This window comes from Elaeis guineensis, chromosome 9 (genome assembly GCF_000442705.2).
Source record: "Elaeis guineensis isolate ETL-2024a chromosome 9, EG11, whole genome shotgun sequence".
In the NCBI taxonomy this organism is placed as follows: Eukaryota; Viridiplantae; Streptophyta; class Magnoliopsida; order Arecales; family Arecaceae; genus Elaeis; species Elaeis guineensis.
In genome coordinates, this window is record NC_026001.2 from 23,366,681 (window position 1) to 23,392,102 (window position 25,422).

Genomic DNA, 25,422 nt, shown 5'->3' on the forward strand with positions numbered 1-25,422 from the left:
ATGCATTTTGGATGTGTTAATAAATATCACCTTCATCTTGTTTCTGGGAGTAAGTTTGCTGATATGCGGTCGCATAATCCATCTCATAGATGAAACTAAGCAAGTGGACAAGTAAATTCAATATTCTGATTCAATAGTTTTAAGTTCAAGGAAACTTGCAAGTGTTCACTTTGCTTTTATATGCTTGATAATTCAAAATTTAGTATGCTAGATACTATTTGATGTTAGCTTACCCAACTAGATATATTGTGGCCAGTGTTCAGTATTTAATTTGTTGAAGCTTCAATACCTTGAAACATCATCATAAGAGGGCTCAAAGCTTCAATACCTGGACGATTATGTTATCAAATAGATAATCATGATCATGATCATGATCATCTACCCAACTATTTGGGGTCTGCTTTATGGATCCTCATGCGCCAAGTATCCTTTTGTAGGGCCACCTCTGATGTTATTCAAAATTTCTCCATATCCTTTCTCACAACCTCTGTTCATGTTAATTTAGGCCTTCCTCTGCTTACAACCTTTAACACAAACTAAAGTATCTCACCTTACAGTAGCCTCCTTAGGTCATTGTTGTATATGATCACACCATCCCCAATTGATTTTCTATCACTTTATCCTTAATTTGTGCAACCTCTAATATATTCATTTCTTAATCTATCCTTCCTATTTTTGCTATACATCGATCTTAACGTTCTCATTTCTGCCACAATTGTTTTCATGTACCTTCTCTATTGCCCAGCACTTTTAGCATACAACATTGTGGATGTGACTGTTATTCTATAAAACTTATCCTTAAGTCTCCAAGGTATGCACCTATGACATAATATCCTAGATGCACTTTCTACTTCATCCAACTGGCTCATTTTATTGTATATATCGTCATTTATCTCCTCATCATTTTGTATAATAGATCCTAAATTTTGAAATCTATTACTTGGTGGTGTCTTTTGTCCATCAATCTTATTTGATAATATGTGTTCATTTTCATTCTCATTAAATTTATGTTCCATGTATTATTTTTGTTCTACTAGTTTTTAACCCTTTATCCTCTAAAGTTTTGCTCTATAAATCCATTTTAGTATTTAATCTAGCTTTCTTTCATTGATGAATACTATATTGTCTGCAAGAAATATACACCATGGGACATCTTTCCGAATACCAGCTATAAGCGGAATGTGTTGTGTGGTCAGTGGTTGTATTTAATTTACTGAAGCTCCAATACCCTGGAACATCATTATTGGAGGGCTTGAAGTGGCTGATATCCCTTTCTAGGTGATTATGTTATCCAGTAGATAATTCATGAACACCCTTAATTCAATGGTTAATGTTGCCTGAACATGGTGACTTGTAGGTTTTAGCTTGGTCCTCAGTTTGTTCTTCATGGGGTAAGGAGAAGTTGGTAATCTTCTTGCACCAACCTACTCAGAGTGGAGGTAGACTACAATTTTTCCAAAAGCTATTAGAATGTTGTTCTTCACATTATTGTTTGCCAACAGTGACATAATGTAATTTGCATCATTTTGGTGAAGAGAACTTGGAATTTTCCAAATAATATCTTCTGGGAAGATCTCCACTTTCAAACTATGTTTTGTTTCAGTAGGGTGCAGTGATGCCATCTGTGTTTAACTGATCAGTCTCTCACCAGATTTCTGTGGAAGTTGGAACCATCACTCCATTTTTGGGGTGATTGGATCAGATGATGACCACCATCGCAATTTATGTATTACATGCTTCTGTTGTTCTTGTAAATTAATTAAAATTTAATTGGGTGCCTTCATGTGAAACTTCAATCTTCCATAGCCTTGGTGGAATTCATGTATGGGTTTCTTAGTGTTGAACCTGTTGCTGAACTACAGTTCCATCCCCTATTTTTTCTGTTTTGCCATATATGTTGTGAAAATGCCATACATACCGTTTACTCTATGCTATCTCATTCTCATGCTGTTGTGCATGCTATTAGGTATTATTAGCCAAATTAGTGAAGAGGTATGCAGCGATATGATATGCATATATTTTAGTCTATATAATCTTTTTATCATTTTATAATGTAAGCGAGAGTTGATTTGAAAATTTAAAGAAGAATAATTTCTCTAAAAAATAATCTTCGTCGATTAAATTTAACATGAATGCCGAGTGGAACTCAATCTCAAGAAGTTCTGTTCATTTTTTAAGACCATTGCATTGTAGAAACACATCAACAGATAAACAGAGAATGGATATAGAATGATCAATCCTGCTAAAGTGGATCTCTGGGGTCCTCCTCCTTCTGCAGGTTCTCTGTTGTCTTCCTGCTTATTGGACTTGATACAGAGTTTGAGCTCTCTCCTGAAATGTGTTCACAGGTTGAGATCCCATGTTCACCTCCTTAATGCTGTTTGAAGAAGCTAAATAAAGGGTTTCTGATACACTGGCTGATCCATTGGATGGCCATTTTCTCAAAATGATATATGGACTATCTTATCCATCCCAAATAATGATCCCTGACTTTTGCATGGTGGCTTAAGCATTTGTCTCCCCTATCTATGCTAGAAATGCCTTCAGGAAAGCAATATGTCCATTTTACTTCAGTGAGCAATACTTGCTTTAGGTGTGCTCTCACCTGAGTCGATCATGGAAAACCAAACCTGTAGGGTTTGAACCAGAATTGTCTTAGGCTCAAATATTTCTTTTTGTGATTCAGCCTCGGAGATTTCTGATTAACTGTTATGTACGGCTATGCAACAAGCATGGATGGAGGATTGAGCCAGGTTCAAATTATGAAGAAAATCCATTTATTTGCACCCTTTCTGGTCAAAGATTAGTTACTTTATATCTAGATTCAGCAAATTTATGCTCCAACAAACACTGAAAATTTATTAGCTTTGACTGACCAGAAGGCAATTGGCATGTCCTGACTGGCTACATTTATATGTATATAAATAAATTATTGAACATAGCTATGTTCAGCAGCTCAGCAGATGCTCTTAATTTGGTGTCCGTCAGTCATGGAGGTTTATCTTTTTTCCTTCTCTAGGAAAAGATTGTTCTATATTCAGCTATAAGTTAATTTTAGTCATCCCAGAATATTTCTCCTTATCTTTCAGTTTCTGCAATGACCTAATATTACACCTTGCCAAAAATATGAGAATTCTTCACAAGTTCACATGCATGATGAAAGCTGTGTTCATGTTCCGGTTTATCACAGAATGTTGGCATTCGGCAGAAACAGTAAATTACACTTTAAGGCTTGCTTCTATATTGACATGTAGTGGTAAAAAAGGCATAGTTGCAGCACTGTTTATTTCACATACATGCCGTTCAGAAATTGTGAATACTCACTTCTACTTCTTCCATCTTTAGCTTCCAATAGCATGCCAGGATATCAGGTACGGTAAGATTGCAATATTGCCTGTGTGAACCATAGGTTACTCTTCATAGGCTTTCTTAAATTCATATTAGTTTTTATTTTGTCCAGTAAGTATTAGATTGGTCACCTTTATTTTCTGATTTTTATGATCTGTATATCTTCTAACTATACGATTGCAGATTCCTTCTTCCTCAGTTAACTTTCTACCATGTCTTTTGCAGTTCTTTAAGGGCCTCAATGTCACTGCAGATCAAAAGAAGTTCTTCAAGAAAGCATTGCACTCATATTATGATGCTGTAGCTGAACTACTTCAGTCTGAGCATAATGTAAGTTTTGGAACTTTCTAAAAGCTTGGCATAATCTGAATATGCTTTTCTTAGCCTGGTTGAGAATGTGCTGCTTGCTTTGATAGTAATTCATTTGCTTTGCCCTTCATTTGTGACATATTATCGTTATTCTTTTATGTTTTTCCATGTTTGTGCAACAACTTTCCAGAAGCATTGGATAATATTGATTTTTGTTTTTTTAAAAATGTTGCAGTCTCTTCGAATGCTGGAACTTGAGAATGCAAAGATCTTAAATGCTAAAGGGGAGCTCAGCGATGAGAATACAACTTCATATGAGAAGCTTAGGAAGTCTTATGATCACTTATTTCGTGGTGTCTCCTCGTAAGATCGTTAGCCAAACTTTTTATCTTGATATTTTACTATAAAGTTAATGTCTCATAATTCCTATTCTAATGCCCTTTCTTGTTTTCATGAGTAGACGCCAACTCCGACACCCTGTGCCTTTATCTCAATCTGTCACTTTGAGTGGCCATCATCTCTGTATATACTATTATCTCTAGTACACATACCTATTTTGGTTCAGTTCTCAATCTTTTAAGCAAAGAGTTCAGGGATGTATCAATTAAATGAGGGAGCTTCCTTATCAATTTACATAATTTACAAAAATCTTTAGTTAGGAGGGGTACCAAAAACCATCCGTGCTTCTGCGCGTGCCAACGACAATTGTTATTTTATGTTGCAGGCTCTTAGCTTGATTTCACCTTTCAGCATCACTCTTGCATGATTACACATGCTCATCTTTAGTGCATACAAACCTTTTGCTTCATTTGTGTCTTGGAGAGACGAGGGGTATACTATCTAATAGGGGGAGTATCCTTTTCAAGTTACATGTCTTAATGGAGAAAACCTTTCAGTCAGAATGGAGTACAAAACATGTTGTCCTTTCATATGCTATCCTGCGAATTCTCCTCCTGGCTTCGCCTTCACTTATTATTTCACCTGCCAGTCATGCCTATATGAGCTCAAAGTCTTAATAACTGCACATCCTTAGGTTTGATTTTGTACCCCCTCTCCAAGGGAGAGAAATAAGAGGTGTGTCAGCCTAAGGTAGCAGTTCATTTATCCAGTTTCATAAGCAATAGAAAGTAATCTTTTAGCTGATGGGAAACCATAGCCATCAATTTTTCCTTTCATGTGCATAACACATTCCAAACATTAGTTTGTTGATGTTGCATGCTTGTTGTGCCCCTCCCCCTTTTCTCTCTTCCTGTAACAAGTTTTCTTTTTTTTTTTTTTCTTTTTTTTCTCCCTGCCTTTTATTTATTTTTCATTAGGTTAATTATTATGATTCCGTATACAATCTCATTCTTTTTTCCCCCTATTTTTTGGTATACAGTTTAGCTGAGGCCCTTGATATGCAACCTCCAGTAATGCCAGATGATGGGCACACTACTAGGTTAACCACAGGTGTAGATGTGTCATCTTCGGCTTCTGGTAAGGAGTCTTCTGTGCTTGAACCTGTGTGGGATGATGAAGATACAAGGGCATTTTATGAATCCTTACCTGATCTTAGGTTGGTTAAAAGTTTTACTGGTGTTGTTTATGCTAGCTTTCAGAACTATTATATAGAATTTATACTCTCTGAATTTTCAGTTAAAGATACAGTTCTTATTTATCCATTTGAGAGATTTCTTTTATTTCTGTTTCTATGTAGTTGTGATACAAATTGGCTTATTTTATTACCAGAGCTTTTGTTCCTGCTGTATTATTGGGAGAAGCAGAACCAAAGTCTAATGAGCAACATCCAAAGACAGCAGAACGGCAAAGTGTAAGGATGCAAAAGGCTCATCTTCTGGCAACTCTCCAATGACTTTTTTAAAAGTTTATGAAAAGAACACATTGCTTTAAAATTTGCTTTAATATTTTTGAGAATGGAGTACTGTAATCAAATATGTTAGGAACTAATAATCTTAGAAGCTGAGTGCTCCTTATCATGCAGTCATGTTACTAAAGTGGCAAATGTAGAGCCATTAAGGAGCATGTCAGTGATCTCATTTAGTATTTTTTGTGTTTGAAAATGCCTTAAAAATTTTATCCCAAAAAAGCCTTAAAAATCTGCTCACGGTTTAGGGTATTGTCATGCTTCAAAGGTGAATTGCCCTAGCATCATTTTCCATTGTTAGTTAGTCCATCTGTTGCAATCTGAAAATGGTAAGATTAAACTGAAACAATGTCTTAACTAATTGTTTAAGATGACTCTACTGAGCTTGGTTCCATCTTCTGTGTCTTAGTTGTAGAAAAATAAGAATTGATAGGGGAATGATGGTGACATAAAACGGAGTGGGGATTTGCAAAATGTCCGGTTCTTAAACCACCAGGGAAGACTTTTGGAACATATATTTATATGCACATGCATGTATGTTCTTTTGAGATGTTCAGTTGCAGTTTTTTTTTTAGTGCTGCTGTGTGTGTTCGAAGGGATGGTGTAATATGCAAGGTTCCTGCTAATAAATCCACATTAAATAACCAGAAAACTTAAGTGATGACTCTGGGGGAAAATTCCATTAATTGAAGAACTAAAAAATGAAAATGAGGGAGAAGGAGCAAAACTGAAATCCTTTCCCCTCCCAAATTTTAAGGCAATACTAGGACCACACCTAGAATATACTTAAGATCTGGAGTTATTTAGTTTCATGTAGCAATTTTATAGTGTTCCGAAAGACATCTTGGATGTTCTATATATGATCAAAAAGCTTTCAGTCAATAATTTATCACTATATGTAGAGAGAGAGATGGACTTTGTTCCTCTCAAGAGTAATCACTATACATATATGTGTATATGTATATGGAATACACATAACATAGGGTAATCACTTGACCTGCCAACGTTTTGTCTTACTCATGCATGTTGTTGGTAGGACACACATCAACCTTTGGCTTGAACCAATTGAAAAATGGTGGCCTTTTATTCATCTTTCTTTGGTGGGATTATTGCTTGTTGAACTTTGTGGAGCATTGCAGCAGAAAATCTGTGATTTTAGTTTTAAAGCTTATGAGTATTAAAATGGGTGATAGTGTGATACTGAATCATTCTTTACAACATGTATTTCATCTTTTCTGCATGTATGTAGTCCGCTGGTTAAGATCCTCCATTGCCAAAATTTGATTTGATGAAAGTCCTCATACAACATTCATTTGCTTTATTTTTCTAATTTCTTTGAACTTTTCTAGTAATTTTGTAAATGCCATTTTACAAAGAGAGACATAAAGCACATTACCTTTCATTGCTTATGCCTCAGTTATTTTGAGTATTTGGATGCTTAACCTTGTGCTTTGGCTGTTATAAGCATTGAGGGGACGTTCTAGGTTCTTCCTTAGCATCCTTAGGAAGTCTTTGTGGATGTGCACACATCCTACTGCCCAACATTGTAACTTTGAAATGATAGCCAATTAGGATTTCTCCATGTCTAAATCTAGGAGGAAAAGGGCCAGTATATCTGAAAAGATGATCTAAACTTCTTTAAGATTTTGTAGTGGTAATGTGAGTGTAAAAACAACTCCTCTTCTTAATAGTATTTGAATTGTCGAAGATGCATCGATAGAATTTGGTTTGTTTGCAAGTTACTTCCATGTAATTTGGCATGTCTATGTTGTTGATAATGTTTGTAACCAGCTAGTGTAGTGACCAGTTAATCTAAGCCTAGCTATCTATTTATTTAAAAAAGAAAACACATGCACTCAAATAAGTAGACATAGAGACATGTGATCTTTAGTCCAAAAATTTCTCTCTTTTAAGGGACATTGCAAATGATAAATGATCTATATGCAAATTCAAGCTGTCCTAAGTTTCGCAAGGTAGTAGCAACTTTGGTTCAAAACTTTCCAAGGAAGGATTGGCGAATCGACCTAAACCAGGTGGTTCGGCCCATACCAAACTTAAGCGACACCAAATCAGGACGGTTCAGCAATGCTGGTCTATTCGGGTTGTAAAACTCCTCCCTCCCCTCCCCCCCCACCCCTGATAGATTCTATCCCTCGTTGTCCTAGCTCGCTCGCTCGAGCTCTCTCTCCTCTTTGATGCCGATCGAGATAGTTCCGGGGTTTCGGCCGCCACTGCTGATGAGGTAAACACCCCCCCCTCTCTCTCTCTCTCCTGCTCCCTCTTCTTCCCTCTCCTCCCTCTCCCTCCACTTTATAGGTCCTTGCCCTCCTTCCCTCCTCTCTTCTTCCCTCTCCTTCTCCATTCTCCCCTCTTCCCAAGCTCCCTTCTCTCCCTCTCCCCCTCCCTCTCCATCGCTTCCTCTCTTCTTCCCTCTCCTCCCTCTCCCTCCGCTTTATAGGTCCTTGCCCTCCTTCCCTCCTCTCTTCTTCCTCTCCTCTCCATTCTCCCCTCTTCCCAAGCTCCCTTCTCTCCCTCTCCCCCTCCCTCTCCATCGCTTCCTCTCTTCTTCCCTCTCCTCCCTCTTCCATGCTCCATGGCCCCCTCTTTCTCCCCCCCACTTTCTCCCTCTTCCCCTCCCTAGTTTGGTATGTATCAGATTGGTATGATATGTACCGAACCAAACTGAACTAGTCACTGGCCATTACAGCCCTTGGTGTCGGCCATTATGACCCTTGGTATTGTCCGGTGAACCTTGCTTCTAATATTATAATTATAACCAACAAGCTTCTATTCCTATCTACCAAGGAGTGCAAAATGGAACTCTTCAATTTTTCTCGTGCTATGACCGTCTTGCAAACCTTTCCTTGTTTTTTAGGAGCATGTCTTCCATAAAAACATTTATATAATAACATTGATCTAATTATCTGTGATAGTTTGGCTAGGAAGACCTGTAGGAAAAAATTAGAGGATTTGGTAGAACCTCCTCAGCGAGGATAATCCTATCTCAAAAGGACTATCATTTTGTTCTTTTAGTATGAGGTCTCTGCTCACTGACAATTTTGTCGATGGATTCAGTACACTGCAAGTTGCGACCATATTGGATAGTTCTAATATCACAACATGATCTTAACAAAAATGCTTTTGGCATAACTTCCTTTGGTTTAGATGGACTGTACTGGGAGAACCAACTTATTTATTCTTTTGATCTACTTGGCCCAACTGACTTGCTTCTTAGTTGATGCTCAAGCGGCCTGCCTAGGTAGAGGAGGCTCGTCAAATTAAGTTTGAACTAGCTTTTTGGGCTGTTTGGGTATTAAGCAGTGCAAGGTGAATTGTTAGGCATCTTAGTTGAGAACAGCCATGTCTTTTCAATAGTGTTTTTTGGGCACTTCTTGTTGCATTAAGTTAGCTGAACTATTATGCAGCTTGTTTTTGTTTGAAGAAAAGGAAAAAGAATGATGAACAATCTGCCTTTTCCCCCTTATATCTCTGTTTTTTTTTGTGAATCTATGTTAAAAACTTCAATTAATTTTTATATTGTTTTTGGGGTTATAATCACACTATAACTGTCTTTTAAAGCACTGAGTCTAATATTTCAAAGTTTCTTTGCTGTTATCAACCATATTACGATAAGTGCTTTTTCCAACCTTAAGTTAGTTTTCATCGCTCATGATTGAAATCCTTGACCCAATTGAGTGAGTGTTTTAATTCATCATTCTTTTTGATGGGAATCATACAACGAAACCTTGCTAATCTTGTCATATGGTTTGAATTCCTTAACCTAGCTTTTTTAATTTTTAAATGCCAACCTGAACTCATCCATTTTATGTCTTATTTATTTGTTTGTTTTCTTTGTTTTCCTTTAAATCACGCAAAGACTGAATGCTGCACTGTAGCACTTCCATTTCCTTGCCCTTGTGACCAAATGCTCGAATTATTCATATTCTCAATGGCAATGCTTTTTGAACCAAGATTTTTTCTTTTGTTATACTTAATGCAAAATCTGGTTTATTTTTTTCTATTATGTCATTCTTTATCAAGTCCAGTAGAGATACTTTCTGCATGCCATTGCTAACTTGTTCTATCGCATTTACTGCTAGTGCGTCAATGTTATCTCTTAAAAGTCTCTTTTATATTTGACACCCTTTTATGGTTATGTTGTTTTATCCTTGTATTTGATACTATTTTTGGAATCAATTAACTTTTGGAGAGTTATCATTCAAAGGAATCTGCTGTGGAGCTGGACATGGAAGTGCAAGATATTGCTGAGGGCTGTGGAGACTCAGAACCTTTACCAGAGGGAAAAACAGAGGAAAAAGGTAAGGATAAAGAGGACAAAGAAAAGGAAAAGTTGAAAGATTCTGAAAAAGAAAAATTGAAAGAGGACACAGAAAAAAAGGGGGAAGGTGAAAAAGATAAAGTTAAAGGCCTTGATGGCACAAGCTTGGATGGTCTGTTACAGAGGCTTCCAGGTTGTGTGAGCCGTGATCTTATTGATCAGTTGACGGTAATCTCCACTTGGTTTTCTTGCATTATTTATATATATATTTGATTTGTTGTGGGTCTCAACCTAATCTGTTATACAAATATTTTACTTTTGGCAGGTAGAATTTTGCTACTTGAATTCAAAGGCAAATCGTAAGAAACTTGTCAGGGCTTTGTTCAATGTCCCTAGAACTTCCTTAGAATTACTGCCTTACTATTCTCGAATGGTAGCAACATTGTCGACATGTATGAAAGATGTTCCAACTATGCTTTTGTCAATGTTGGAAGAAGAGTTCAACTTTTTGATAAATAAAAAGGTCTGTCTAATACTTTCATGATTTAGCTTATTGTTTGGTTTGTTTCAATTTTTTACTATTATATATGATCGATATCTGTGTGGCCAGACATATTCAAGAAGCCGTAAGACCCATACTTTTGAAAAGAAAAAAATATTGTACAGTATGTGGTTGTGCCATCAGTTTTACATTTGGATATTTCACATATTGGTCCCTCACAGATTTTGAGGTAGTGTACGCCCTTTGTTTATCTATTCTAAAAGGGTCATGTGCTATGAAGCCTCCTTTTAAATAAAAAGGCACTGTTTTTCTTAGAACCTGTCGTCACACCAGCTACTTGATTCTAACAGATGTTGTCATATGAATCCTAGAAGGATTTTAACTTTTATAAGCAGTTGTGTCTTACTTGATGGTTATTCATTGAGAGGTCAAAGATATATTTCTTTGAAACAAAAAGAATGAACATTCATTTGATCTTGATCTTTGTGGAGTGGAATAGATACCATACTGAATCTGTACAAACCTTCTGCTAATATCCATAAATGACTTGTTTTTGGTAATAGATGAACATTACCAAATGTATATTCAGATGCATGGTGGAATCAGTACTCGAGTCCATTTTCTGTATGTTTTTGAATATTCTTATTGGACTGACTTTTGTAACTATCTTCTTTCAGGATCAAACAAACATTGAAACAAAGATAAAGAACATCAGGTTTATCGGAGAGCTTTGCAAATTTAAAATTGCACCTGCAGGCCTTGTTTTTAGTTGCTTGAAGGTATGTACTATGTGGTAGTCAAGGTCTGACCGACTTGGTTTTCACAAATAAAGTTTATGATCTGATAGTTTTAGTGTAACAGACCAGCAAGTACCTACATATTGATTGTAAGTTGATAATGTTGTTAATGTAAGATGATCTGTTGTATCGTAGCTGAGAACATTAGCGAGCCCTCGAAGATTAGACATTTGTTTGGAAGTACATTGCCAAGTTGTTGGATGAGCTGGACAAGTACCATTCAGTGGTCTGTCCTATCGAGTTTTTATTTTTTACTTTCCATTGCTTAATCTTTTTATTTTTATCACACTAATCCTTTTCTCTTCCCTTTATAAATTTTAGTACAATCTATCATATTTAATTAAAGCAGAGAATGAATGGCATGAGAAATAATTGTCAGTTTGAGTCCGAATTATATTTACAATTTATGCTGACACAAAACTAAAAATTTTGGTAAAACTTCTTATTACCTTATAATTTTGGTCATTCATCATCACTAGAACGTTTAATGCCAAGTTGATAAGATCATGTGCTGCAATTTGTTGGTTTCCGACTAACTTGAATTTCCTTTTTGCTATATCCAAAATCCTTTCCCAGTGCTCCATGCAAAATAGTTGTCTTTAACAAGCCTAATTGCTGATAATTAAATGGATTTACTGGTGAGAAGTCCATTATCTTTCAATCTTAAAGCTTAGTAGATCAGGCTCTGGTGTGTGGATACATACGAATACTAACTGGTGACTGGCATGTTAATGGCCTAAAATGCTCTACAAGGCTGATTCTCCAAGCTGGAGGTATAAATTGATAAATTAACGTTTGCTAAATACAGAGAAACTTGAGAAATAAAACTCCTTCTGATAGGTTGACTTTCCTTTAGTAAACTATTGATGCAATTGCAGAATCTGGATCAAATTGAATGGGATCAAATTTAAGATTCAGAAAAATCATACTGTCTGTTTATTTCCTGAGATCAAGTTGGAATTTGACTGATTGGCACTGCCTGATGGTCTCATATGTTAGAACATTAGATTACTATAGTCATGTCATAAAGTGTGTTAATATTCACTATTTAATTGTATACTAATTTTAATCATTCAATCAGGGAAAAAGTTGCTTCTGTTGACTAATTTCAACTCATGAATACTTAAGAGTGAAGTTTATTTAACATGTTTAATATTAGGTTTATTGAAAATTGTGGGTCAACTATTGTTGATTGTTCTGTTAAGGCACATGTCCTTTCATTGTAATGGAATTTTTGGTAAAATGTGTCCAGAATTTGTATTTAGTTTTGTGTTAGGATGAGTATGTTTAGGTCTCTGTACTTATAGGAGTGCCCCCCATATTATATATATGGGGTCCTGATGTATCTCTTAGCCTGGTTTATTCCTATTTCAGTTGTTGCTTAGGTCGAGAAAGTTTAGTTTAGAATGGTTGAGGTTCCTTGACAAATGGCATTTACTTACCCAGATCATTAGCAAGCAAATTTTAGGTTACTCAGAAAAATATATTTTATAGAGGTGTGGCCCTGTGGTGCCCTGGATTTTATGCTTGACCTTGTTTTATTTTCTGTAATGTAATACTGCCCTGTTGCACCTGATTTTGTATGCCTTCTCACCTTATTTTGTTTTCTTTAATGTAATGCCCTTATGAATCATGAGTCAGTCATCTGTAACTCCAAACTTACATTTTACTTAACTCTTGTTATGACAATTGTACCACTTCTGGGGTTTTGTGGAGCAAAGGGAAAGAATTTCCATCTTTGAGTAGATAAGAAATGGATAGAATGTAAATGTAGATAACTAGATATTGTTGAAACCTCATTTTTTTCCAGTCCAAAACTGGGTTTCTGTGAAGACAACTATAAATCTAATAGTCCTAAATCTTGAGAAGTGATACAGATTGTACTGAAGACTGAAGTATTTTAAAAACTTTGACCTGAAGGTTCTTAAACTTGTTTTGGTGCTTAAATAGTTTATTTCGGGCTGCATTGTAGTCCAGCATTGATGCTTGCATCAGTGAGAACAGTTGCACCCATCTGGACTTTAGATGCCTCAACATTACTCCACTTGCATGTCTAGAGTATGTCATGCTGCTGGTTGTCAGGTTCCTCCTCCTTTACCGAGTTTACCATGCCTTCCACAGTTGTCTGTCTTGGCTTTACAAGTATCCGATATTTAAAATGCTCTGGACAACTTTTTGTGCATATTTCTCATATTAATCTGCTGTGTCTTGATGTTTCCAAGTGGGGTATAAGCCATCTGTATTGTGAGCTGCAGATACTTTTACTAGAGCACATAGTCCATCTTAACATAGGCTGCTTTCAACATTGGATTTTCCTGAGAGTCATCTATTTTTGTTCAGGCCTGCTTAGATGACTTCACTCACCATAACATAGATGTTGCGTGCAATCTTCTTGAGACATGTGGCCGTTTTCTGTATCGATCTCCAGAAACAACAATACGTATGGCAAACATGTTGGAAATAATGATGCGTTTAAAGAATGTCAAAAATTTGGATCCACGTCATAGTACGCTGGTAGAAAATGCTTACTACTTGTGCAAACCACCTGAACGATCTGCTAGAGTTTCTAAAGTACGCCCTCCATTACATCAGGTATCACATTAGTACTTCTTCAATTCTTTTGTTCAGATTACACAGTTGTAATAAGTTGTGTAAATTAATATATTGTTGTTTTCTGCAGTATATCAGGAAATTGCTTTTCTCAGATCTCGATAAGTCAACTGTTGAGCATGTTCTTAGGCAGTTGCGCAAGTTACCTTGGGCAGAATGTGAACCATATATCTTAAAGTGCTTTTTGAAGGTCCACAAGGGGAAGTACAATCATGTTCATCTGATTGCTTTGCTAACTGCAGGCCTCAGTCGCTATCATGATGAATTTGCAGTAGCAGTAGTGGATGAGGTCAGTTTTCTTGCTTGGGAATTTGAGATCTTATAGCCTTTTTTTTCCCCTAATTATGAATATAAGAACCAGGCCCATCTTCCTTCAAAATCCAATTTAAGATCTTGTTGGTAGATCTTCAGGTATCTTTCATCTTAACAGTATATGTTCTATTTCGTATTAAATCTCTCCTGACTACTGGTATCATAAAGTGTTACGTGATCTGATACATGCATATTTTGTAGTTTCAAAATTGAGCATTCAAGTTAATTTAGCAGATTATTGTGACTCATCTCGTCAACTGCATGCTTTTATGCAAGTTTCGCCATCTCGGTACCGAGCCCCATACCAGTGCCAACTGATTACTGTGTTGGTACGGGGCCGATTTGGCGTATTGAGTGCCAGTATGCCCCCTGTACTGTATATTGCTATTGAACCGGTACAATATGATACGTCCTATACCGTCTGGTTCGGTATGGTATGACAAACCTTGCTTTCAATAACTAAGGATATCTAGGCTGGTTGAATTTTATGGAAGTGTATACTCCCCATCTTCAAAAAGTTTTTTTTTTTTGGTTTTTAAAAAAAAATCAAAGGGACCTCATCTTCAAATATTGGTTCAGGAACCTGAGATATGTAAATTCTTCAGTATCCTTAGATTTGATTTTTTTCCCCCTCTCTCTTTAGCTTGTTAAATCTGAAATGATTAAGCATCATTTTTGTTAGGAGTTTCTGGAAAAAAAAAAGCTGTCTTTTTATGTTTCATTTAGCCTTTATTTCAGCAACTTCCGTGCCTTACATTTGATAAGGAAAGACTGATCCCTCCGGCTTTCATAATATTAATGGAAACTTTCCCCTAGATTTCTCAATTTTATGTCATATGTAGGATTTGAGTTTTCTGTTTTGTTGGTTGGAGTTAAATGAGTGATGAGTTTGTCATTTTCTGATGTTTCATCTCATGATTTTTGGAAATCGATGAAACCATAAGGAGTCCCATTTCCCATTTAAGCTTTCTCTCATTTTTGGGTTTCTTTTGAAAATTAGTGTGATTTGGTCATTAGATGTATACCATTTTGGTGTAATCATCGCATATTTTCTTTTAGCACTTTCTAGATTCATTTGTGGTTTCAACTCGTATGGAAGTTCATATTTTGAGTACATATAAGTCATGTAATCACATGATATACGTAATATGTATTGAGGGACCATGTGTGAAAGATGGCCAAAGGAAATTACGATGTGTTAAACATACTGAATATAGAGATAAACAAGATATAAGCAGCCAAGATCATGACATGTGTAAAGCCTAGACATCCGAAGTGCTATGAGCCACGATATCATATTTCAGCATTACCATCCATCTTCTTTGGTCTCCTGTTCTTGTTTCCAACCCTTAACCTGAATATCAGAACTCTTATTAAGATGCTCAGTAGAATTTTCAGGCCCCAAAGGTACTATGCTTTATTATTTTCAGTTAATGGCTGGTGCATTTAAAAATATCATTGTTTAATTATTTTTAAAAAAGCATGATAAACAATTCCAGGTTTTGGAGGAGATTAGGCTTGGGTTAGAATTGAATGATTATGGGATGCAGCAGCGGCGCCTTGCTCACATGCGATTCTTAGGAGAGCTATACAACTATGAGCATATTGATTCATCTGTAATTTTTGAAACATTATACTTGATTATCATTTTCGGCCATGGAACACCAGAAGTAAGTATTGTTCCTTATTATTATTGATTATTGAAATTCTTATGTGTATTCCTTACCTCAAGTTTTCAATTTTTATATTAATGTTTATAGAATTTTTTCTGCTGGCATGGGAAGACATGACATGAATTATTAAAGTTAAAACCGTATCTGGTTTCTGGAATTCAGCAAGGGTTAGTTATTTGACTAACAATTCTACTGCATTATATACTTGGTTAATTTGCATACAGAAGAGGTTAGAAAAATTTATCAGTTAGTATATTCATCAAAGTTTTATGTCCATTATGTTTGGCGTTCTACAAATTGTTTACCTTGTTGACCTGCATCTGAGGGATTCATGTATACGTTGGCTGATGTATGATGCTTTTAAAGTTTGAAGCTCAAAGCTTCTTATATTTCGGTGATGAATGACCTAAACGGACAAAAAAATAAACAACTGTGCTCAAGCTTAAAATCTTTTGATTGCAAGTTCTAACTCGATCCTTGTTTCAAATGTTTTTGCATGACTTTACCCTTGTTTCCTAATCATGAAATGTCATTTAATTTTATAAAATCCTGGATAATGGATTTATAATAGAAATGTTTTCTTCTCATGTTACTTGTGTTTTAATCACTTTTCTCCCATTAATTACTAGCATTTTATTTTTGCTGTTTTTGTTTTTTTTTTTTTTCTTCTTGCCTAACCATGTAATGCTATTTGGAACTGTTCTTACCTGGGACATTTTTTATGTTAACTGCTTATGATCACTGAAACAGGAAGCTTTGCTCTAGTTAATCATGATGTTAACAATGTGATGTGAAATGGTTGCTCGGATAAAACTGGTGTAACCAGTTACCAAAGCATGATGTTTCTACATAGCTTCTGGCTTCAACATAGATCAAGACACTTCCTGCTCATTTGTGATGTTACATTTTCTTGTGAGCAGGTTTGGGCATTGCACAGGCTCAACAATCTGAAAATTTGTTGCAATCAAGTTTAGTCAATCAAGACATTGTTAAAAAAAAAAATTGAGGTCGAGACTTGAGGTTGTTCATAAAGAATTATTATGTACAGATGAAAAACAGATAAAAATTATGTTGTATACCCTTTTTTTTGCTGATGTTGGTGAGGCACAAGCTTGTAGAGTCCCCACATGGGAGGTCCAGTTCATTTGGTGGAACTCTAAACCAATGGAATCATCATTATTTCCAATGAAGGAAACTGCTAATTTGGAGTTATCATATGTAAACTCTGGAAATCTTTTAACTTTTACCACTATGAACTTTAAAATACATGGACTCTATGAAAATAATTAGTCCTATTGCAGTTTAGTAGAGGTCATGAAATTTTAATTTTCTGCTAGTTACAAGTGATCAGATTGACCGGTCAGATCCACATGGCTGGCAGATTAAGGTGAAAGTAACTAAGACACAGAATTTCAAAATTATAGACTAGGAGGCCGAGATATGCTGAATACCCAGCTACATTACTCAAGGTCAGCGGCATGCTTCGGCTTAGCCATGATATATTGACCGAACGTGGTTCTTGTGGAAATATGTAATGTGCAATTCTTTTGATGGTATCCTGCATGTGCATATCCATATCTTGCATATTTACCTCACAAAGCAATAAATGTTTTTTGGGGTACATTGGGACTATTAACATGCTTAAAAATCAGACATGGAGATGCATAGAGATATTGTGTTGCTATCAACCAACTGCTTTTCTAGTTATATGAAAAAATAAAGGCAGTACAATAAAGAGAAGGAGAATAAGAAAGAGGGTAAGAGAACTAATTATCTGAATGCACAAATTGCCAACCATTGTTCCATTATCTGATTATTGTAACTTCTAAAAGTCTCAGGGGTAAAGACAAAAAATGCCTTATAGTTCAGAAGTTAGATATTGACAGAATAATAATCGATAGATGCATATATTTAGTACAAGAAACGACTCAAGGATGGACTGCAATAAGCCCAACCCATCAAAATTATCAACATGATGTTGTTTTAGTTCATTCAGTTATTTGGTGTCATGAATAGCATTTTAATTTTGCAGTCTGAACTTGTCCTTGTTCATGAAATCAAGTGTTTTTTTCCTTCATTTTTCTGCTTCATATAACATTATGGAAGTATTATTTGGCCAAATTTTTCTTACTAGAGCATTCTTTTTGTTTTTCTTGTTGTAAAGCAAGATGTACTGGATCCACCAGAAGACTGCTTCCGGATCAGGATGATAATAACACTTCTTCAGACATGTGGTCACTATTTTGATCGAGGTTCTTCAAAGAGGAAGCTTGATAGATTTTTGATATATTTTCAGAGATATGTCCTTAGCAAAGGTCCAATACCACTAGATATTGAGTTTGACATTCAGGTTAGTCAAAGTTTACTTGTCAAGTAGTTATTCATTATTCTTCATTCAATAGTGGAATTCCTATTTCCACTAAGTTGCTTTGAGCTTCCTAGCATGTAAGGTGACAGTGCACTTACCATACACTCGTAGCTATGATTACTTTGTGTGTGCAATGTGATGCAGCATAGCGTACAGCCAACAGGTACTTTGATTAGCTAGATCATGCCAGGCATCGGAGAAGCCAATGACTCGTGGGCGAAGATTGCAGTAAGAAAATATTTGATTTATTTTCATCCCATGAGTGAGAGTGTGAAGCTTGCTTACGGGATTCAGAGGTTTTTAGTGGATTTTCTTATAAATTTTTGATTGGGGACAATATTGAATTTTAGCCAGGTTTGCATATCTGAAGTATTGTCGAGTTCTATTTCAATTATGATTCTGTATCAGGTTTAATAATGACCAATTAGGGTTAGGGGATCATGTCCTATAAATATATGCATAATAAATTGTAAGAGGCAGCCTTTTGACTTATTAATAAAATTTTTCGAGAGAGTTTCTTTCACTAAGTGAAGGATTCTTCAATCCAATTTACTTCTATTAGCATGTTATCTTCAAACTGCAAACTCTTCGCTGTAGTTTACTTCCTCTTCCTTTTTCTTGTGATTTGATTGATGGAATTGCATGTCAAAGATTAACATACAAATAGAAGTAAATTAGATTGAAAAACCCTTCATTGGTGAAGGAAATTGTGTCAAAATATTTTATTAATATGTCAAAAGGCTACCTCTTACAATGTATTATATACATCCCTTAACTCTAATTCAAGCATTAAACTCAATACATAATCATTCTCGAAATTGGGCTTGACAACAAGGAAATATCCTCGAGTTATTCTACTATAAATATGAAGAGCTGGCTAAAATTCGATATTGTCCCTAATAGAATTTATAAGAAAATTTATCAAAAACTCTGAATCCCATGAGTGAGCTTTGCATGCTCGTTCACGGTAGAAATAAATCAAATATTTGCTTACTGCAGTCTTCGTCCGTGAGTCCATTGGCTCCACCGATGCTTATTATGGTCTAGCTGTTCATAATACCTATTGGCTGTATTCTATTTTGCATCACAATGTACATAATTCTTATGCCTTGGAAAAGGCAGATTTTCTTTCTAGCTTTGACCATGAACATTAGTTCTGCTTATGGTATTGCTGAATTAATCATAGAGATTCTGGCTGATTGGATTTTGGTTTGTCAGTTGGCACCTCTCTCCTTGCTGCTAGCTCCAAGGAGAGGATCCAGGTTTGATCCTGGAAGGTGACCCTCCCATGATAATTCTTGAATATGAAAGAAACTAATAAAAGAAGAAACAAAGAAATTATGTATGTATTCTGCACTAACAAATTTAGTGGATAGTGCTCACTAATTAAAATGCTTGCAGGATATGTTTGCTGATTTACGACCAAACATGACTCGATACTCATCCATCGAGGAAGTTAATGCAGCACTGATTGAACATGAAGAACATGAACGCATGGCCTCAATCGAGAAGGCCAGCAGTGAGAAACACTCTGATAGTGAATCCCAGAAAGGTCCATCCCAAACAACTAACATCAAAGCCAATGGCAGCAGTGTAGCAAACAGAATGGAGGAAAATGGCAGGGGCCATGAGGAACCGCCAGACAGTGAAAGCTATTCAGATAGTGGCAGCGTTGATCAGGAAGGCCATGAAGATGAGGAAGATCTGTTGTATGAGGACAAATCAGATGACAGATCTGAAGGGGATGGTGATGATGAAGATGATGGGGGACCCATTGGTTCTGATGAAGAAGACAGTGTCCAGGTCAGGCAGAAGTTGGTGGAAGTTGATCCGAAGGAGGAAGAGGAATTTGACCGGGAGCTGAGAGCCCTGATGCAGGAGAGTTTGGAGTCTCGCAAATTAGAGCTACGGGCAAGGCCCACTCTGAACATGATGATACCAATGAATGTTTTTGAGGGTTCTAAAGATTCGAGGACCATTGAGGGGGAGAGTGGGGAGGAGACGATAGATGAGGAGGGTGGCAGCGGTGGAGGTAACAACAAGGTGAGAGTGAAGGTGCTTGTTAAGAAGGGGAACAAGCAGCAGACGAAGCAGATGTATATCCCTCAGGACTGCTCTCTTGTGCAGAGCACAAAGCAGAAAGAGGCTGCAGAGCTGGAGGAGAAGCAGAGCATTAAGCGGAGGATCCTGGAGTACAATGAGAGGGAAGAGGAGGAATCAAATGGGATTTCATCCCAGGCCGGAAACTGGATGCAAGTTGGGAGCAGTGGTGGTAGCAGTAGGCCGGTGGGTCGTGGCAATTGGGATGGTGCAGGAAGGACAGGATCACGGCAGCGGCATCATTCATCTGGTGGGTTTTATCATGGGTATGGCAGGAGGAGATGAACAGATGACAGTTATTGGTGCCATGGGTACTTTTTGATTTTTCTTACAAATCTGCAAGGATGGTCATTGGAACTGTCATCTTAGCCTGTTCCTCAACCTCGTTAAGGTTCAAATTTGACAAGGGTGGTGGTCGGTAGTTGCCAATCCGAAATCCAAACCACTGGAACCTTTTCAGTGCGCAGCTCGATCAATGCAAGCTGCTGTACCACTCAGGCATTCTTCTTCAGAGTGAAGTATTTGTGAGACTATATACTATTTCTGTCGTTGTCTTAGAGTTGCATGGAGTTTGGAGATCACAGAAGTTATGATTAGATAATATTCACGGTCTTACTAGAAATTCTCTATTTTATGTGATATAACAGCTGTTTTAGCATGCCATAAGTATGCCAGCACGAATGTTGGCAATTAGTCTTCTGGAGATCGACTGTTCATAGAACGGACCTCTACTTGGATATGGATGTAGCTTGTTTATTGTGCCTTTGCTAAAGTTTTGCCATTGTGCTAAAGCTTGTATCCGCTTTCCTGTTTGAAGGCTAGGGCCTGTGATGAGTATAATTTTCATCTAGACCGTATATTACTGAATACAATTTGATGTATTAAAGAGCGAGGAAAGTGTGGAAGAAAATACTCTTGTTCAATTGTTATTTTATGGTTTTATTTTGAGCAAAAGACAAAGCTTCAAGCAAGGTGTGCAATGGTTAGACGAACCAGAGGAATATTCTAGAAATTTAAGCCTGCGTTTGGATAGCGGAACAAGTTAACCCTACGTAAATAGGTCAACCTATTCCTTTCTATTTCAAGAAAGTCTCTCCATCCTGCATTTATGGAATTGTTGATTTCATGGGTAAATGAGTTTAGGAGGCAAAAATTGTGGATATTTCTTCTTCAAAATATTCATTTTGCTCTTCTGATAAAGTGATTTAATTCAACTGCGTCAATGAGGGCATCATATGAGTATTTGAGTGAAAAAGAATAAAATAACGGAGTTGAGTGGCATTTGCTTTAATCAGTTTTGGCTTACCAACTGAGAAAAGGAAGAACACTGTTGTTCACCCTCTATATCAGAACCTAAGTTCTAAGCTAAACCATTGAGGGAGCTAGCAGATCCCAGCTAATCTGTGGAGAAGAATTCACAGAATCTAGAATGATACGTCCAAAACTACCTCATTGAACTTACTTTATCTTTCTTTTGCCTTTTTATGCCTTGCAATCCGGCATTTGAGTAGTGCATGTTTAGAAAGAAATTTTGTTCCATTCTGCTGATCTATGAAAACTATATGCTGTCAATTAATTTAGGAAAAGAAACGTGCATCATTTAGTTCTCCTAATTTAAATCATATTTGAAAGAATCAGCACCAAGACAAGATCAATTATCATCTGCATATTAATATCACTTTGTCCTCACATTGTTTTTATTCATTTAGGGAGTGTTTGGTCAGAGGAGTGAGGGTCTGGAATCGGAATGGGTGACTCCTATTCCAATTATTTGGTTGGAAGGAGTCTCATTCTGATTCCGATTCTAGGATGGAATGAAAATTGCTCAATCTATATAAAACTCAATCCGTACTCTTCTCTATAGATTCAAATTTTCATTTTAATTTCGATTTCGATCATGAACCAAACGCTTCAGAAGATTTGGCCATTCCGATTTCGATTCCAAACTATTTCAATTCTCATTTTCATTTCAATTTCGGTTACAAACTAAATACTCCCTTACTTTCATACCACTAAGGTTTCCAAGAGCATGAAAAAATTGAATATCACAAAGTTCAAGGGTTAAACTTTTAACTATGATTTTAAACATTCCACACATCATCAAATCGACCAAATTCAATGAGCAAGAGGTTAATAAGCAGTCGTGAGCTTGACCACCCCTAGCCTAAGCCTGGCCCAAAACAAGCTTGAGCATTTGAAATCAAGGTTAATAAGAACCTGCAAATTGCTGGTGCACCTTGAGTTGGGCTCAAAATTTATGATCCCATCTGATTTCATCCCAAAAATACATAGCATAGCCAACATAAACAAGGGTCATGTTAAGCATGCCTTGGACAGCCGTACGACCAGACCAGTGTGCTTATGAGTGCAAATCTAGCCTTTGTGGAAGGAAACTGTGATAACCCGGCCCATTAAACCAAAAGCCCACTAAGCCCCAAAAAAAAAAAAAAAAAATAGAGCAGGAAGACTCCCGATCGGAGTCTTCCTCTTCTCCATTTCCAATCAAAAATCAGAGTCCTAGGGCCATTAAAAGACCCTAGGACGAGCTCTATAAGAACCCTCCTCTTCTCCTTTAAGTGTAGATCCAAGAGTCACCGACGATCGCCGGAGTTTTTCTCCGATTTTTTCGTTTGAAGCCGCGGCCCCTCGACCTGTGCTCGCCGCGATTTCACGCCGGTGGGGGTCACCGGAGGTTGTGGAAATGTCTCCCTCCTCTCCCTCTCCTCTCCCTTCTTTCCCGTGCCTGTGGGCACGATGGCCGGTGACGGGTGTCGCCAGATTTTGTTGGAAAGGAAAACCCCCTGTTCCGGCCTCTTCTTTTCTCCAATTTTTTCGGCACCGACGGTCACACCGATCGTCGGCTCTGGCCTCTCCGAACCCGGGAGAGTCGCCCGTTGCCGCCGGCCACCGTCGGGCATGATATGGCCGTGATCGGCCGGTCAAGGCATGGGGACCTCTAGGTCCCCTATTTCGGCCTAACGAAAGCCCGAGAAGAAGAAGAAGAAAAGAAAAGAAAAGAAAAGAAAAAGAAAAAGAAAAAGAAAAAGAAAAGAAAAAGGAAAAAGAAAAAGAAAAGAAAAGAAAATGTAAAATAGAAAAATAAAATAAAAAAAATAAATAAATAAGAAAAGAGAAAAATTTCCTCTCTCCCCTCTTTCTCCCTCTTTCTCTCTCTTTCTCTCTCTCTATTGTCTCTCTCTAAAAAGAAAAAGAAAAAGAAAAAGAAAAAGAAAAAAAAATATATATATATAATAATAAAAAATATATGTGAGAGAAAGTTTTTCTCATCTCTCTCTTAAATCTTTCTCTCTCTAGAATTGGACTTTCTCTCTTTACATTCTCTCTCCATTTTCTCTCTCTAATTTTTCTCCCTATTTTCTCTCTCTAGACCTTTTATCTCTCATTATGGATTTTGTCTCTCTAGGATCATTCTCTCTTTGATTGCATCACAGACCCTAGGAGAAACTTGAGATGAAAATATGATGATCTGAGACTGCTCCGAAATTCGTGCAGTAGATTAGATCTTGATCCGATCCTTCTTCGAAATTGATAACATCGATCATGGTTAATCCATATTAAGTCATCCTGATATAACCTTTGATGATCTCAATCATGATTGTCACTTTTGAAGGATACGAAGATTCTCTCTTTACTTTCTCTCTCTACTTTCTCTCTCATGATCGACTTTCTCTCTCTAAGAAGATCTATGAATCCTGTATCGAATTATGCCTTCATCTTTTAGAGGCTCATATTGACTCTAACAAGACGATCTGAAATTGCTTTGATATCCGTGCTGTATGTCAACCTCATTTGATCGTATCAAAGATCTTTCAAATTTATTATTAAAGAACCCTATTGATTGATCTTGACTTTAATTCGATCTGTGCTTCATGATTTCTTGATCAAGTCACTTGAATCTGACCCTCAGATCAGAGACCCTGAATTTGCCCTAGTATCTGGATGGTCCGACACATCCGGTCAACAGTCCTCTTTTCTTATGATTTAATCTTATTATATTCATGGAATAGAAATTGATGATGATTGGATATTTTAAATAGGATTAGCTGATTCTTCTAAAGTCTGAAGATCTAAGATGAACGAGGTAAGTGGATCTTATGCTCCTTATTTATTTTTAAATGATCATGTTTTTATGAAAAGAATTGCTATTGATGAAATTATAATTTTTCATAAAATAAGGATCGGCATATGTGATATGAAAAAGCATGTTTTATTATGAGCATTGATTTCATGAATATGTCTTATGAAAATAGCATGATTATGAAGCATGAATTTCATTATTTTTCCATCTATGTATATGTATGCTTTAAGAAAAAGATATAAGGATTTCAAAGGCTCTCAGATGGCTATGAATGAATTCCTTCGGGAAGGTCGACATCCGGAGCTAGCATCCACACGAAACATGGCCCTGCCAGCGGGTATAAAGTTGGCACATGAATTAAGAACTCTGTCGATTAAGAAACATGGCCCTGTCACGGGTATAATAGTGACCTTAGCACGAATATCTGTGAGCAATGTTTTGAAACATGATATGAATACATGATGAAAATGATTTACGATTCATGATTGTGAAATATACATGATTTATGCATGCATGATGAGTTTATAACTTGTTTTATTATATGCTCTATAAAATACTTTATTTTATATTATCTGTTATTTTCTAAATATTGCATTATCATGAAAAACTTATGCTTGATCCGATAAGAAAGCGCAAGTTCTACTTACTGGACTAGTGTAGCTCATATTCTTTTTGTTTTCTTTTTGTTTGAACAGAGAAATAAGGTTAGGATCGGCAAAAGGAATTCAAGCTTGAAGATCGGCATAGCAAGCTTAAAAATTTTGCGCTAGGAATTCAGTTTATGTTTATGGATTGTAGTCATTATGAATTTTAAGACTTGGATTATTTCATCTTTGGATTTAGATGCTCTGAACCAATATTGGTTCGATTATTTGATGAATAATAGAATTGAATTTTTTTATTTGACGGATTTTAGATGATTATGATGGATTGGCTTTGTGTTATCGTGGGCTCCATCCCTCGGTAGCATAGCCGTGTTATGTCCCGGATTTGGGGCGTGACATTTTATGGTATCAGAGCTTAGGTTATAATCTTTGGGGATTTTGATATAAATAATATAAATGATTAGGATATGATAGAATAATATCAGAGCTTAGGTTTAAGATCATTGAGATTATAAAGTGATATCAAAATTTTATGTATGATCAATAGGATGTGACC

General features: G+C 36.6%; 1 protein-coding gene across 3 annotated transcripts in view; it reads left to right on the forward strand.

Moving 5' to 3' along the window:
- The window catches only part of LOC105051288 (regulator of nonsense transcripts UPF2), a 46,779-nt gene extending 25,688 nt beyond the window's left edge, over positions 1-21,091 (forward strand). For all 3 annotated transcript variants that reach the window (XM_010931639.4, XM_073243649.1, XM_029266509.2), the window contains 12 exons: positions 3,574-3,678; positions 3,893-4,020; positions 5,036-5,212; positions 5,386-5,467; positions 9,747-10,028; positions 10,126-10,323; positions 10,980-11,081; positions 13,440-13,691; positions 13,780-13,998; positions 15,521-15,691; positions 17,859-18,044; positions 19,464-21,091. In XM_010931639.4, the coding sequence (XP_010929941.1) occupies positions 3,574-3,678; positions 3,893-4,020; positions 5,036-5,212; positions 5,386-5,467; positions 9,747-10,028; positions 10,126-10,323; positions 10,980-11,081; positions 13,440-13,691; positions 13,780-13,998; positions 15,521-15,691; positions 17,859-18,044; positions 19,464-20,447 (2,886 nt within the window). In that variant the 3' untranslated portion in view covers positions 20,448-21,091. The remainder of the gene's footprint in view (positions 1-3,573; positions 3,679-3,892; positions 4,021-5,035; positions 5,213-5,385; positions 5,468-9,746; positions 10,029-10,125; positions 10,324-10,979; positions 11,082-13,439; positions 13,692-13,779; positions 13,999-15,520; positions 15,692-17,858; positions 18,045-19,463) is intronic.
- Positions 21,092-25,422: the final 4,331 nt, after the last annotated feature.